A 17,139-nucleotide genomic window follows, 5' to 3' on the forward strand; every position below is an offset into this window, starting at 1 on the left:
ATACATTAACATTTGTAAGTGCCATCTACATGAAAATTTTAGATAATTCCATTTTTTTTAACTGTGGTTAGTGTAACTTTTGCTTATACAGACAAAACTGGCAACCACGGGAAGATACAGTTCTCACAACTTGCTTCTTTTGGTAGACTTTGGGACTCATTGGCTGCCCAGCACTTACTGGCCAGATAGGTTTCCTGCTTTAAAGAAGCTGGCTGGTGGTTATATCAGTCTCGACACCTAAGTATTGCAAGGCTCGAGTCCCACTGATTTCTCTTTAAAATGCAAAAGGCATTGAAAGACTGAAAGGCTGCAGTTCTTTTGTGCTCCTGGCATGGAAGCGGGGGAAGGCTGTTAGCTGGGCTAGCTCTGCCACCTGCAGCTCAGAGCCGGCAGGACCGCAGCGTCTTCAGCAACAGCGTAATAAACCTCCGCTACTGGAAATGTAAAAATTCTCCTGGAGACAAGAGGTTTCACTGAAGAGTGTAACTGCTAATTAAATTAGCAGTAGAATACATAAGCTTATAGTATGCAAAAGTAAGGTAAAAAGAGAGCTTTCACATTGGTCTGTCTGCTATTCACTGCTATCAGAATGCACGTGTTCTCAGAATAGAATAGAAACCCGGTGTTAGAACAAAAATCATAAGGCTAAAACCATTCTTGGTGTGACTGGAGTGATCTCAGAGCTGAATCTGACCCCTTACCTATGAAGGCTGATTTTGGCTCTGCTGATAACTGAAGTATTACAGGAAATTACGTGTGGATCCATATTCTCAGAACCCTCTAACTCCTGTCTGCAGTGCCTCCAGTATCTCCTCATATAACTCCCTTCTTAAAACACGCTGTTTTCTGAAACCTATAAATGCTAGTCTTCTCCTCTAAAAAAGAGTCATTAAAAAAATAAAATAAATCAAATCCTTCCAGATGTGTTTTACTAACACAAAAAACCATGTGCTTTATTATGTTCCCTACTTTCACTTCCCTGAGCCCCAAGAGTATAACATTAACATTTTCTCAAGTTGGATCCAAGCCCTGTGATTGATGAATTGTCCATAGGATCCATATGGAACTCTAGCAAAATCACTGACACTCTATACAGCACCAAAATGTGTGCATGTGTCCCAGTGTGTACTGGGCACCCACAAATATAAACTTTTCATGCCAATGGTTTTTCTCGCTGTAAAGCACTGTGTTCGTCTCTAGCAATGGCTCCAACTCACACACAGCTACGACACAGTGAAACAGCAATGGTTCTGCAGTAATGGTCAGACATCATTGTGATGAGTTCAAAGAAGAAAACATGACTGGAAACTAATTCTAATAATACTGGGTTACTAAGCATCACGTGGAGTTCTTTCAGTAGGTTTTAGTACTGCAGAGGGAAAGTATATAATCTATTACGATACATGTTCTTCCAAATATGTCTTAAAAGCTAAAAGAAGCATAATTTTTCTTTTAACTTTGGGCTTCGTTCAATTGCCCACACACTTAAGACACCTTCTTGAGCCTGAAACATCCACATGGAGCTTTGTGTCCTCCTGGGACAGCAAGAGAGATCAGATGGATCAGACCCAGGATAACCTAGGGCATTTCAGCTGGCTCTAGACACCTGTGTGCAGACAAATGAGTCCCATCTTTTGAGTTGCCTAAATGTGGGGCTTGGAAATGTCTAACTGTGTCTTGTCAAGCATTGCCATTAAAGGTTCTGGGTCCCTAGAAATATAGAAATTATTTCTGTGATGATACATCATCACTGCACTAAAGTCTTTAAGTCTTTAAGGTATTTTCCTGGGTGACTGATTCTGAGCCGTGCAGAAAATGCTTGGAGGAGAGATCGGTTTTGTTGGTGTTCCAAATATTATTATTATAGCACTACAGTAGAGACTTGTACATTTTAATATTATCCAATGCTTGAAAAAATGTTAAAATAGATGTTTTGAAAAGGAATCTCACAGAGTGAGATTAGGTGATCTGTGGGGAATAGGCAGTCGAAGCCTCAGGCTTCTTGTATATGCCAATGAATGTAGGAGCATGTAAAACATTTCGTTAGCTTTGTTTTAAGAAGTCACTTTGTAAAATGATGCAGTCAAACCAGCCTGCCAGTTACCCTGCTCACTAGCCGTTAAAGACGGCAGGTGGTTTTGCCCAACCTAGCTCTTAAATGCATGTTGTCCCCACATTTTTAATCTAGCTCTTTGCAAAAACCAAGCTACTGATTGTCAGTGGCAGGTTCCTCAGACTTCAGATAATTGGACCACAATTTTTTCCTCTTTCAGGGATTTGGTTTTGAGTTACTTTAGATTTCAAGTAGGTCTCAAAGGTCACTGAAAAAGACTGTGATATTTAATATCAATCATCGTTAATCCAGTTCGTTTTACATTTGTGCCCAATTCACATAAGCTAGATGCATTTAAAATGGCCTTGTCACTACAGAGTGCAATGCTCTCCTATTACTCAGGCATCCAAAGCTGACCTTACAATTTGCAGACATTAGAGGGAGAAAACGATTGAGAATTCCCCAGTCCCAGAACCAGAAGAATTCACACAAGTCCATATGGCTCCCAAATATCCTGGAGATGATACTGTCCCATGTCCCAGTGTAGGGGCCCCGGCGCTTGTCATTTTGAGTCCATGCATGGGAGAACAGTCAGGCATTGCTACGTTTTGGGTCTGTATCGGATTTTCATCTTGTGTGTGAAGTGAAAGAGATTATAGACAGGATTAGCAGTCAAGATATCTACAGGCAGCAGGGACCGCATAGTTCTCCTCAGTGCACATTACGTTTAGTGCACAATAGGAAACATCTTTGGCAGATGATAAAGAAGAAACATTCTCTTTGTTGCCAACAATAAATATATACGGAGGAGTAAATGTGTCATGAATAAAGTGTCCCTAAGGAAATCTTGGAAGACCCTACATGTATATTTACATACTTTTAGTCCCAGCAGCAGTAGAGCTATGTGAATGTAGTGCTCTGCCCAGGCTAACTAGTTTGTTAAGAATTATCACAGGTATCTTTTTCATGCTAGTTACTATCTGCTCATAATGAGACAATTTAGGCAGCCCTGCCAGAAACCCAGGCTTTTGAGAACCAAAGCAATGGTGTCAATTATGATCATGAATCTCTCTCACACAAACACACACAAAACCTGAGCAAGTGCCTGCAGGTTTCAGAATAAATTGCATAAGAACTCAAAATACAACACCTCTTTCACAGCATAAACTGGATCCTGCACATACTTTAGGACGTGATGCTCTTAATTTTTGGTAGAATATTGAACCAGAGGAAAATCTGAGCCCAAAGTGCACAATCTGATAGCAACTTTCTGTCTATTAGATTACCTTGCAGATATTTATCTACAAAAATATATGTAAAAAGTCTATGTAAGAAAAAGATCAATGAGGCAACTGCAGATTCAATTTCTGCAGTTGGGAAAAAAATAATTCCTCATACTGAAGCTCTTCATTCTCCCTGCTGCTTTATGTTATCTCAGTTTTAACTGCTGTTAATGAAAGGCTCATCAAAAGGCAGTGCCAATACACAATAATATTTAAATGCTGAATTAATCTCTTAGTCCTCATGGCACCTCCCTTTCAGCTAGTTGCCCTGCATACTTGGCATCTCCATTTATATGAATGAGAGTGGGGTGCACATGGGGAGAATGGAGCAAACATTGATCAGCTGTGCAGCCCAGAGAGAAGCATTTGCCTCATGTCTTATATATTTGTTAAAGCACGGAAGGAAAACATTGCCTGCTGAAGTAAATCCAAGCAAGACCTGCTAAAATTAAGTAAATAACTCAAAACAAGACCCGGCTTAAGTTATGCCTTTCTGCAGTTGCCATTCTAACTTCTAATAATTTGACCGACTTGTTGCCTTACTTCTGTTGGTAAAAAAAAGACAAATCTTCCCCTGCTTCTAAATGCAGTTCTGCTTTGAAAAGTGACTAAATATGGCGTGCAGGCTCCACGTTTATTCTGTGTCAGCTATTTCCTTATCAAATGTGCTCAGTTAGCAAGTAAGGAACCTTTTCCTCCTATGCATCAGCCCTGCAAATTTCAGGTGGAACGTAGGGGTCAACCTGGATTTTTTCTTATCATGTAGGATGACCAAAAAAACAAGGATCTTGCAAGAGAGAGTAAGCCCTCAATCACACGTGTGTAATTCTGTAGTCTTCTGTGGCTTTGCATAAGGTTTAACTGACTGGAAATGATTCTGTGGTGATAAACAGGAGGGAACAGAAACCAGCTCACTGTGTTCTTTATGCTAGATCTGCTGTGCTAACAGGAGCAAAAAACGGTGAACAGTGATTTTCATTACTAAGTGAACATACAGAAAATATGTAAGACTCTATTTAAAGAAAAGGTTTGCTTGAAATGCCATGTTTTCAGAAATCTCCAGCGTCAACATAATAGAGCATTCAAGCTCACGAGGAAAATAAAATAATTCTTTTTCTTGGACACATCATTCATGTGATGGGAAGAGAATGTATAGTCCTCATAACAAGAAAGGAGCAGAAGTATTTGAATTATTTTGCATGCAATAGCAAGATAAAATATCATGTTTACAACCTTCATTTATGAGAAGTCTTCATTGTGGAGTGCAGCAGGTCAGAAGAGCACCGTGTGTACATTTTGCTATACGGGAATGATAACCCACTATGGGCATTTTATTATTTATTAATTCATCTTTGCAGCTTTGGCAATCAAGCATAAAATTTTCTACTCTTCTGAAATCTCTGTAGTCTGGAAGACCAGAGTTGAAGTTTATCTGATTTTTTTTAAAAATACTTAAGATAGCAAATACCGAGCAAAAGTTTTCTCAATTCAGAGTTTTGATCCTGCAATCCCAGTGCAGATTAAACTGAGCTGTACAAGGCATACTCTGTTAGCAAAGGTAAAAAAAATCCAGGAATATACTTTCCAGCTATGTAAATACTGATCAGCTGAGTCTTTGCTTGGATGAAATCATTCTATTCTGACTTTTCTTCCAGTTGTGTGTAATACTGGAGCCAATGCAGGAACTGATGTCAAGACATAAAACTTACAATCTAAGTCCCCGAGACTGCTTGAAGACTTGCTTGTTTCAAAAATGGCAGAGAATGGTGGCCCCACCAGGTATGTTTCATTTCCAGTATTTTACTTATTTTATGGTTAAATTAATATAGAAACAATGGGAAAATTTACTGCAAATTTACTTACAAAGGAAAGTAGTAAGAATTAGCACTGTTCCAAAAGTAAGCCTGAAAATGATTCTGTTGTTTTATGATTTCAGTCTGACCCAACTGATTTATAGATGTGCACATTCAGATGGTTTCACTATGACTAGGATATAATTTAGTACAAAAATATGTGTAGATGGAATGCAAAATGCCTACTGGCTCCATTAGAATTCATCGTTTGTGTAATTCAGCTTCCTGCTGTGACTCTGAAATTACAGCTACAATTCATAATTAATTGTCTTTGAGACTAATATAGTGTTATTTACAGGCCTGGACCTAATCTCCTTCCTCTTACTCCTCAAAATAATAATTCTCTCTTTTTTCAGATTATTAAAGATTTGTGTATCTAAGACTATTCACATGGGTGCCCAGGCCAAATTCTGAAAAGTACAATTGCCCCTCTGTTCTTTTCCAATTTAAGAAAAGTTGTGTAATTGTCCTAATTCGGCCTGAGTTTGGAAGACTCACAGAAAAATGGCACTCAGTAGTCTCTAACGTGTTCCCTTGGGAGTGGCAGTTTTAAAGATGAAGCCCACATCAGAGGCAGAAGGAACTGAAATGGTAGTTGCTCGTTTGCTGTATCGGTGGCAGCAGCAGGGTAGAAAGCTACCTTTAGCCTTTGCCTCTGGCTGAGTCAGTTGAGGCTGTACCCTACATCAGAATAAGACCCGGAGTTTTGTTTAGCACTAACTGTTACTTGCTGTGTGACCTTCAGCAAGTTACATGGTCAGTTTGAACATCGTGATAGACATCGTGATACTCCCACTGATAAAATGCTTTCAAATATCTTTATAGATAATGCTGGGAGAATAAACTTCATTAGTCCATTACACAAAATTGAAAGCAGATTCCATTGGTTTGGGTCCAAATATTATCCTATGGTTCATATGTTAAATCTAATACTACTACTACTACTAGTACCTATACTAGTAAACATAGGAATTTAAAAATAAATGAAAAAATATTTCAGCACTTCTGCTTGTGGATCATTTTAGTACACTCTTTACAATATCTGCCATTTGCTTTCCTTCTTACCATTTCATTGCAGCAGAACCCACAAGACAACCGACAACCAAACGGAGAAAAAGGAAAAACTCTACCAGCAGCACTTCCAACAGCAGTGCTGGGAACAATGCAAATAGTACCAGCAGCAAGAAAAAGTCAGCTGCTGCAAACCTGAGTCTATCAAGTCAGGTACCTGTAAGTCTCACTTTCCTTTTAGGCCTGAATCGCTTACGGTGCTTTAATTCTTTCCTTACATTGTAAAGAAGGTGCATTCTTGAGCCTAAACTATCACAAGCAAAAGGCGATCTTGCACAGTGTGCTGTGGAAGCTGGGGAATTAGTGGAGAGATGTGAAGAAGCCATTCTGCAGTGCAGCTTTAATGAATGACCCTCAAGCAGGGGTATCCTGAGGACCAGATGTTATTTTTTTAAGGCCTGGGCCAACTCCCCTTCTTGTCAGTGGGAGTCCTTCCACTGGCGGTGGGACTCAGATTGGGTCTCGTGTTTTTAGATATAGCATGAGTCTTGCAGACTTCCCGGTGCTAAGTGAGGATGAGTCCCTGTGGAACAGGACAGCCGTCCCTGAGCAGACTGCTGGTCTCTCTGCGTTAGTACCTTACCTCTAGTCGGTGTCGGGTTCAGATGCTTCAGTGGGACAGGTTACGAATTAATTTACCTGCAGAGGTTATCTCTTTTTCCAACCACTCCACTTGCAGAGCATAGATCCCCTGGAATATGGGTCTCAGCTTATCCACCCTGCTAGCTGTAACTGTTGACATCCTAATTATACAGGGAAACACCAAGTCATTTCCAGAACTGTACTAGCACTTTCATAATCACATTTATTGCCTTATTCACAATATAGGGGTAATCAGACCCCAAATTGTGACAAAGTGTGCCTTAGTCAATAAGGAGATAGCTTCTGCATTTTAAAGCTGGGGAAATTAATTTGATATTATAGGAGCTGTAAAGTGGTATCTTGGGAATAACATGCAGGGATTTTTATTGGATTTCTGATCAGCAGATAGGAAAGGGCTAGGTCTCTTCTGAAGCCTGACAAAGAATGCAGGCCTTTTGTTAGCACAAAGAAGGCACTTCCTAGGAAGCTTGAATACCCAGATAAAAAAGAGGAGTAGACTAACACCAGTGAAATGAAATGAAGATTCTTGTTTAGCAACTGATTCAGCAATCCACTAGCTTACAGAAGCTTTGGGCTTCAGTACATTAAACTCATATATTCTCCTTGTCATATTAAAATTTTCACGTGGCTCGCATCCCCGGAGTCAGGTTCTTTCCCTAACATAGGCATGTTTTTTTCTGGCAGCACAAAGCAGTCTGAAGGCCAGCTGCCTGATCCCCTGGTGGCAGGGGCCACTCTTGCCTCGCTGACTAGGTCTGCCAAGAAACCCCTTGGATCAATAATCAACCATATTTAAGAAAAAAACAGCAATTAGGTGTAAAACTGAGCAACCAGATAGTTCCCTGCTGTCTCCAAGTTTAAAAGACAGTAAAATCACTTTATCTCGGCTACTCCCTGCCCTGAGTTCAGTTCAGTAGGACCACAATCTGACCCTCTGCCTCTCTTCAGCCTACTCGTCCCTGAGAGACGACTTTTGTTGGCTTCGGTGGTAGCCATGTGTGCTCATATGTTCGAGTGTAATTGAGCCCTCTGATACTTACCTGTCACTCCCACTGATATTCAGGCTGACTTCAGGTACTGAAAGGCTAGTCTTGACAGATGAAGTAGTCAAGCTTACTCTTCCCGATGGAGATGATAGTTGAGCATCTGAGACATAATGGTGAAGCTTATCATGGTATGAAGGATGGATTTTTAGTCTTCATTGACTTTCAGGATGCTGCATAGTCAATATTTTTCAATATTGTTTGCTCTCTGTACCAGAGTAGCAAGATGGTCCAAACTCTTTTGTATGGAGGATCAGGTTCCATTTTTAGGACTCTTCTCCTTTCCCTCTGCACAGTGGAAAATGCTTAGCTGTTTGGTTTGACATACTAACAGCTCTTCCCATCTTCCCCACAGCAAACACAGTAAACCAGATGGAACTGATGGTTGGGCCACCCTGCAGAGTAGACAGAACTCAAAATAATTTTAGCAGTAGGATATTTTAGTGTAAAACTATTCAACACTTTTCAGTTAAATAGAGAGATATTACCATGTCTCTTCAAAATTATGCATTCTTTGAAGTGGGCCTTATTACAGGCATGCCACTGCTTTCTGAAGTTAGTTGCAGGTAGCAGTAGCTTGCTTTTTGTCTCCTTCTCTTAACTTTACCTTAAGCGAATCATTCAGTAGTTAATGTTTGATTTTCCTTATATGCAATAGAAAACAAGATATCCTCAAACACAATTTGACATTTTTCTGCTAACTATAAGTTTCATTTGGCCGTAGGACTTTCTGTGAATGGGACTTTCCTGCTCAGTAGAAAAAACACTATTGAAATAATTCATTTTCAGTGTTAAAAGCATTTTCCCCCTCATTATTAGAGAAGAGGAATAAAATCATTGCATCTTCTGTCCAGATGACTCACATAAGCAGAGCTAGTTTCAGTTCTACTTTTCCCATCATCCTCGCTGGAGAACCCCAACAGTGAGCTCATACCCATACCAAACTTGGATTAATATGAAGTCATGTACTCCAGCTTTCTCTTTTTCTCCAGTGATTTCTTCCCAGCTAGCAAAAACAGTCTCTTCACCATAATAGAATCTAACTCCTAATTTCCTGTCACTTTTATGCTCCTATGTTGGTTTCTCTTTGATAGTAAGTTAATCCTGGTTAGAGAATATTTCCTTAGCCTCTATTCTATGTAATGTTTCTTGGTTTAGGACATCAGTAATTATTCAGTTTTGCTCCTACAGTAGTGCTGTGTACACTATGGCAAATGTGTTAACTTACCATATCCCTCATCCACATTTCTCACCCACACCAAAGAAACTTCTGTTTCTTTGATGAGGTCATCATGTCTGGAGAGGCAAATGTTCCATGTTCAGGACAGTGACTGGAAAGCAGCTGGAGTACCATCAGCTATGACAAAGCTTGAAACTTCAGAGAGATTTGTCATTTTCCCCATAGCCCCTTCCAGATCTTCAGATAAATACCTGGGGCTGAGCAAACCTTGATCAATGAGATGGACCATTTTTTGTCACACACCTGAGAAACAGGACGTTGTGCCAGTTCCTCTACCTGTGTTATTTTCTGATCAGTTCTTCAGGCAGGGACAGTGCTGACAATACAGAGCCAAGCCCAGAAAGTGAAATGATGATAGGTCACGTTGGCACTGCACCCTGAAGTTCAGTTGCTGCAGCCTAATCAATCAGTATCATTTCTGCCCTTTCTGTTGCCTTAAATTCATGAGCACTTTGACTGTGTTGACACATTCTGATACATCTTTAACAACGCAGTCTTCAAAAGCATCTTAAGGGTCTCTGCCAATGGGTGGGCATGCGTGCATCTTCCCTCTCATCAGTAATTTGAAAAGGGTCAGTTGCAGTCTGTCCTCATATCTCTATTTTTTATACTTTCTCAGCCCTGCTAAATAGATTACAAAGTTTTGCCCTTTTGACAGTCACTTGCACTCTATTACACTCATTTTCCTCTATAATGTGGTTTCTGTGATTCTGTTAGTTCTCATGCTACGGGTTGCAGACCTTCAGCATCTCCTTGTGTCAATATGACTCTTCCTGCCCAAGTCCCTTGTTTAACACCTTTCCTACATACTACGTATTTCCTGCATTCTTAAAACAAATGTAGTTAGCCAGTGCACTACATGATTGCACTGCACAACTCATGCCTAGGTTGGCCTATTACTTGGCCAGTGATTCTTTTGACTTGAATCTGTAAGTGCTGAGGCAACACACTGTAGTGTGTTGGAAGCAGAACCAAGTGCCATTGAAGTCTCTCCAATAGCACAAATACAAAAACATTTTTCTCACCAGGAGTTTTCTTCTCCCAGGCTCCCATTGGTGCAGGCTCAGTACTTCCAGTGATTTCCACAGATGCACTGGCTTTTTTTCGTGCATAAAGAAAGTTGACAGAACAGGGACCCAGCAATTGTAGTCCACTCAGCTGTTTTAGTCTCAGCAGATACCAGTCATTTGAACTGTTCTCAGTTTTGTTCATGTTCTCCATCACGTCTGATTTTTGGAAGAAACGTTAACCCATTGTGGAGAAACTGGAATTACCAATTTCCTCTTTCCTCCAAACAAAGAGCAAAGGTGGGTAAGACTCCTTCTGCAAGGTTCATAGAAAACCTGCCTTTCTAATCTTAGCTTTCCTATGCTTTTAAAGAAATTAGTTATCTAATTTGGGTGTGTCACTGCCTTATCACTTACACAGTACTATTTCCTTTAATATTTGAAGCTAGCTGCAGTGTTTTCCCAAGTCTTTGCTCAGTTTTCAAGCCTCTTTACTGGCTGAAATTGTATTCCTTTGCATTTTTCATATTCTTCTGTTTCAAATAAAACTTTCTTGCAAGTGCAGGCCCTTGTACGTAGAGCAGTGACTTGTACACTGTGATCTGTGGATTACAGGTATATGCAAGATCATCAGAAGAAGTCCATACAGCCATATCACTTTCTGTTAAGTTTAATAAAAAATGTGCACATTGATCCATTTTCATCTGTTTGAATTTGGAAATTTGACAGCAATGCACAACTCTCACAAACTCTAAGACCCATTGCTCTAGGCTGCTCCCGGTCAGAACCACAGAAATTAATAGGTGGATTTTGCTTTCATTTACTAATGAAGATCCTGTTGAGTGTAATACTGTAACCATGAACCCAGTAAAATATCATTTGTGTTGGAAACCATAAAGCATAACTACATGCCACTAAGTAAATCAAATGTTCTTTGCTACATCCGGAGTCTTAATTAGAGCCTCCTTGCACTCTTTAAGCGAGTTACATACCTCAGTTATCTCTTTCTCTTTGTAGTTCTCTGTAAGCTCCTCAAAAGCCAAATCCATAAATAAACCTGCTAATGTGGAAGGGAGCAATACAATCTCTTACATGTTTCAGAAACGGGGGGTAGGTTTAGGCGGTTTGTAATGGGTGTAGTAGTACCAGAGCTACAGTTCCAGGGCCAGAAAATTAGTGTCAGAAATTATCCCATGTCTCAGAATTGTGCAGTTCAGAATCTGAGGTTTAGCCGCAAGGAGATGAGAGTGAACAAATTGGTTTCCAGTTGTTGCACTTCAGAAAAAATATTCCAAACAAGACCAGAATGTCAAGTTAACAGAGAGGACTATGATGAGATGTGAAAGATAACCATTTTCCTCTAGAAAGTGTTTACTCTGAAACCTAATTAAAATGTCAGTTCTGTTTCTATAGATCATTTCAACACTAACGTCAGTCCGATGTTTTTGTCTTGGAGGCAGTGACCATTATGGGTGTGGGCAGCAATGGGGCTCTCAGTCATTAATAATTTTTGTGGCAAGGAGCTAAGAAGTCAATTATTAAAATAATCACCACTAACACAATTCTGAAGGAAGGAAGGAAAGCAGGAGGAGGTACCCTTCTTCTTTTGGCTTAGCACTTAAGAGGTATGCTGGCTGCTAAAACTAGTGCAACCTTCAATCCTTGGAGTATCAGACTTGCGTGAACAATTTACTTGATAGTTTCAGGCGTTTTTAATTATCTCAGGCTTGTGAAGCACTGTTCTTCTCCTTCTGGGGACTGTGACACCTGAGCTACGAACTAATCACGGTAACACACTGAGCAGGGCTGCATATTAACAGCAGCAAAGATGGCAGGCATAGGGATGGGGAATTTTACATGGCCCACCACACATTTTTACCTCCAGACTCCAGTAAGACATTGTTTAGCCATCGGATGATCTTTAAAATCCCAAGTTAAAAAGTTTCATTACATAATTGGGCATAGCAGAGCTAAACTTCGAGGCTAGTGTAAAAAAGATGAAGCTTGAGAAATGACCGGTCTGTTAAAGAGAAGTGCTTGCATTTGAGTTGTGTATGAAGTGATCTCTGTGTATAGTTTATATGCATCAATTTAAGTTTGGATGGCAATTAGGGTTATTTCAGGATGAAAGGTATGATATACATGAAAGCTGCTTTTGTGGTTATATTATTAAATAATACATTTCTATCACATAATGTAAAACATCCACTGCTTTATTTACAGTGCTTCACTGCAACCATATTTTACTATCATGAGACATTCCTTGACCAAAAATGTTGTTTCTAATCACAGAGTAAATTAATAAGATTGAGTGACTACAGTCTAAATCTTTTTTAAACTAATCTAGTCAAATATGTGCTACCATAACTAGGCCATAGCAGTGTGTGCTGCCGTGCAAGAGACTAGGGTTTAATTCTTGGATTCTGCTTCTCACTCCATGAGCAGGAGCTAGGAGCACTCCAGAGCTGCAGCCTCAACCCTGGGAGGGATGGAGCCTTGTGTCATTCAACAGCAGTGACCCCCACTGGCCAATTTAAGGAGAAGCATTGAGGGGCTCTAAAAGGAGTCACTTCCAGTCCTCCTCAGAGGTTGGTGGTCATTGCACGGGATCTAGTGAGTGGAGGTTCAATGGGGTGCACTCGGTGGGGTCTTCAGCTTTCAGTCTGAGGAGCAGAATCCTCTCCGGGGAGGAACCAGCATGTGCGCTTCCTGAGACACTATTTTTGCCTGACATAACTATAAGTGGCAGGATTGTCAAGAATATATATATAATTTTTTTTAAATGTCCTGTAACTAATGCCGTGATATCTATCTTTTAAATAGAATGAGGGAAAACTCCACTAACCTCAATATAATTGTAGTTTAATTCCCAGAGAGAGAGAGAGAGATTCAATAGCATGGAGAGAAATATAAGTGCAAACTGTCCTCTCAGTAGGTGTCATTATATTAAAGGAATAATATTTGGAAAGAGTCTGAGAAATTAGAGATGGAAATACTTACGAGGTCATTGAGCATCTCCCCACTGATGCACGAATGTTTCCTACCACCGATTGAGATTTTTCCCAGCCCAGCGTTAGGTGACCTGAGCAGCAAAGCTAGCACTGTTCCAGTGGGGTCATTAATCCTCAGTCAGTGGTTCTCAGTAACAGGAGTATTGTCTTAGCAGTGGGGGTTACATTTTCGTTTACTTAATGTCATCTTAGTACCCTAGTTTACATCTCATCAGATTGGCCTAAAGTGATCCTCTTCCTTTCAGCACTTGCAGCTGTTAAGCATATTTACCCCTCCCAGTCATTCGGTGGATGTAATACATACTTAATTCTTTCATGTGGCCTCCCCAGCCAGCTGTTCCAGCTCCATAGTTATTTTTGATGCGCTTCTCCAAGTCTCATCCAAGTTGCCGACCTCTTGCTGGTATGGCAACAGGGAGAACTTGAGGTCCACGCTCAAGAGCGTTGAAGGAAGAGGAGCTGTTGCCACCTCGGTCTGTGATTCTGTATTTCAGCCACTGTGGTCCTTTTTGCCTGCCGTATCACACTGCACGCTCAAACCCAACTTGCTGTCCTCTGCCAGGTCTCTCTTGTCATTAATGCTCTCGCAATACAATGGGGTCAGGTCTGGTTCAGCAGTGCACACCTTACATTGTCTGTTGTTTAGAGGGATGAAATAAATTAGGATAAACTTTTGGTTACAAACACCTTTGTCTTTTTAAACTTCTATGTTGCAAAGCTGTGTGTGAGTTTTATTTAACCAAATATTTTATGGATATATGAAGTAACAAAATATAGACAATGTAAAGAAGAAATCATGTAACAGTTTCCATCTACTCACAATTTTTTCCACATAGCACAGGCTGAAAATGTGATGTAAACATTCTTCTGTAGCATGTCAGCCTTTGCCGAGGGATATCGAGAAACAGTGTACATACTTACAGGCGATAATTTGTATTGTTTCATGGTGAAGGAAGTACATATCTGATTAAAAAGAAACCTTATTGAATGCAAACATTTGTCTTCTGTTTGCTTTTTACAAATGCTTTTACATTCATAAGGAGGAACAGATCCTTTAAAATATGAATCTGTTGTTTGCTAGGATTCTTGGAAGGGCTTGTTAAATCAGCAGGTACGAAGCTAGACATCTGGAATTACTGCACTTTTAGCAAACGCTAGCTGATGCCCTGCCACCTGAGCTGCATGAAAAGATGCATCCCACATATTTCTTTAGCGGTTAGCACAGCAGCCTGATTCTCCATTGAACAGAGAGAATAAGCGAGCTCTCTGGCTTTGCACCTTTGCTTTCCAATCTCAAGTTTGCACCTTTCTATCCCATGCTGGTTAGGTTTTTTGCAGCAAATCTGTGATGCACTGGAGTACAGTAGGCGGTTTACTTGTTTTCGTGGAAGGACAATTTGTACTTAAAGCAGTGATTAGATGAATTCTTTCTTTCTTGCATGCTTCAGTTTTTGATGACTACTAGCTTCATCAGTGTAATTATAATTAGCACTCTTCATCTTCCTTTTACGGTACCAGCTGGACAGATTGGTCCTCTTACTGCACAGATTGGCGGCAGGGTTGCCTACATGGAGTTAGGTGACAGGCACCATGAAATAACAGATGGTAAATTCAGGGCTTGTTGGCAATCAGCAGGTTTTTGCTAATGACTTAATTAGCTATGCAAATTGTCAAATCAGTGTGAACATTGTTTTTATCGAAAACTTTACCTAAATTAATTACCATAATTAAGTAGCAGAATGTCAAGTATATTGGATGCGTAAAAGGGCTTGGCTGGCTATGGATAAGAGAGTTACCATCTTTATTAGAGTGCCGTGCTCCACATTTGAGAAGTCTGAGGATAAGAATTGCGGTTTCTTTTAAACTACTTTTAAAATACGCATATCACCGAGCTGCAACTGAGACGCACCCTGGTGCCTTTCCGAATAAAAAGGCTCAGGAAAGAATTGCTGGATAAAGGCTAAATATTTCAAGCAGGAGTTCAAGGCAGTTTAATAGCCTGCTTATTTGCTTAAAATCATGAGCAGTTTTCAGTCTACCTGCTTTTCAGTTCTGGGGTTTCTGAGATCCAGAGCCATGAGCATGCGGCTAGAGAAATGTGTTATAGTTTTTCATTTAAATTAGAAATAAAGTCTCAGCCTGTCTCCTGGTTCCTACTATGCAGGAACTTTTAACGCTGTTGTTCAAATATCACAAAGTTAAGAGATGCAAATTCTCTAACATAATTTTTTTAAGTTGATTTTTTCTCTCTCAAGGTTTCCATATAACAAATATTGGGTGCTGTTCACAGGATGTGATGGTGGTAGGAGAACCAACTCTGATGGGAGGCGAATTTGGGGATGAAGACGAAAGGCTTATCACTAGATTAGAGAATACACAGTATGATGCAGCAAATGGCATGGATGATGAAGAAGATTTCAACAATTCACCTGCACTGGGAAATAACAGCCCGTGGAACAGCAAACCTCCTGCTAACCAGGAGACTAAATCTGAAAACCCCACACCACAAGCTTCCCAATAGGTTGTTCCGCAGCAGTACCCACTGCAATGTGTGTCAGTGGGTTATTAATTACTGTTTCACAGCATTCTTCAAAACAAAATTAAAAAACCCTACCTTTCAACGGATACAGTATCTATTTCTAAACTAAAGCTATCTGATTTTTTTTTAATTAGGGAAAAATCTTGTAGAAGCTTCCATATACATTTCTTGGAGGCATTCACATACAACGTGATACTGGCACTGACCTCAGTTAAAATAATTGAAAATTGACTAGCATCTCATGGCAAATTTCTGACAATGCATTTTATTGGAAGGGGTTGTTTATTTCCTCATCAAACAATGGCCATATTTTAACAAGTCATCAGTGCTCAGGATCTCATTAACGTAACTATGTAAAACTTTTTACAATTGTAATATATTTTCTCCTTTTCAACTTGCACCTGAAATTTCTTGTTTCAGAAAAAATCAGCTTTTAAGGAAAAGTAATTTAAAGTAACTTTTGTTCTTTCTTTAACTTTCATCAGTTAATCATTTAAAGGATCCAGCATTTTTAATTTGCATTTAGCTGATGCCAGTAGATACTCTTTCCATCATTTAATAAAAATGCTGAAACAAGAAATGTCTTTTTTTCATCAAAGACATGAGAAATATTTTTATGTGGAAAAAGACACTCAGTCCTATGAGAGTTTATGCTTTGTAAAATTGCTGTCGATCCAGATATTTTAAAGCCATGTAATCCATTAACTTTGTGGACAGCTTAATAAATCTAAAACTTTTGTGTTTTTATTATTGTATCTGAGTTGGCTTTGTTGTTATTTCTTTTCATAGTATATTTCTTGTATAATATTTTTGTAAAGCCCTCAAACCATTTTTTGTTCTACTTTTTTTTTTTTTTTTTAATCCGGTGTATTTATGTGAAACTTTATAAAAGAAACTAATTTTTTCATTTACATATTAATATGTTCAACTCATCATGTAAAGACACAGTGAGTCAGTGTGTTATATAATACAACTGTATTTTATGTATGCTTTGCCAATAAGTGTGCCAATAAACTGTGTTAACTAATGTGCTCTTACATAGTGCATTTACAGTTCCTTGCATGCAAAAGACACAGGCCCACGGGCAGGATCGGGCACCAGGAATTCTTGGAATTAATGTTTCACTGAATTACAATCTTTTTCCAGCTAAAAGGAAAGCCTGTAGTTCAGGTGTGAATCACGTGCAGCCCAATTTGGTTAGATGCCCGTTTTTAACATTAATGATGTGTAACAGCACAGGTCAGTGACAGCAGCGAGAGCCACGCGTGAGGGAGTGCAGGGCATCCAGCAAGCGCACCTCCGTCCTGAACTTCGCACCCCTCGCCTTCCAGGGCCGGGGCTTATCAGAGCAGGGATTTCCACTCTGCTGAATTCTGTCTGATAGTTTTATGATGAGTCCCTCAACTGGGGCTGAGAGGATTTAAAAAATCCCCCTT

At 39.8% G+C, this 17,139-nt stretch overlaps 1 protein-coding gene across 6 annotated transcripts in view; it reads left to right on the plus strand.

Moving 5' to 3' along the window:
• Nucleotides 1-16,653, plus strand: part of LDB2 (LIM domain binding 2) — a 224,338-nt gene extending 207,685 nt beyond the window's left edge. For 2 of the 6 annotated variants that reach the window (XM_082315579.1, XM_082315576.1), the window contains 3 exons: nt 4,992-5,115; nt 6,268-6,419; nt 15,455-16,653. In XM_082315579.1, coding sequence (XP_082171705.1) covers nt 4,992-5,115; nt 6,268-6,419; nt 15,455-15,685 — 507 coding nt within the window. In that variant the 3' untranslated portion in view covers nt 15,686-16,653. Of the gene's footprint in view, nt 1-4,991; nt 5,116-6,267; nt 6,420-12,598; nt 12,742-15,454 lie in introns of all 6 variants that reach the window. The other 4 variants (XM_082315580.1, XM_082315581.1, XM_082315578.1 and 1 more) reach the window with 4 other exon arrangements.
• The last annotated feature ends 486 nt before the right edge of the window (nt 16,654-17,139 follow it).

Source organism: Platalea leucorodia, assembly GCF_965183815.1.
Source record: "Platalea leucorodia genome assembly, chromosome: 6".
In the NCBI taxonomy this organism is placed as follows: Eukaryota; Metazoa; Chordata; class Aves; order Pelecaniformes; family Threskiornithidae; genus Platalea; species Platalea leucorodia.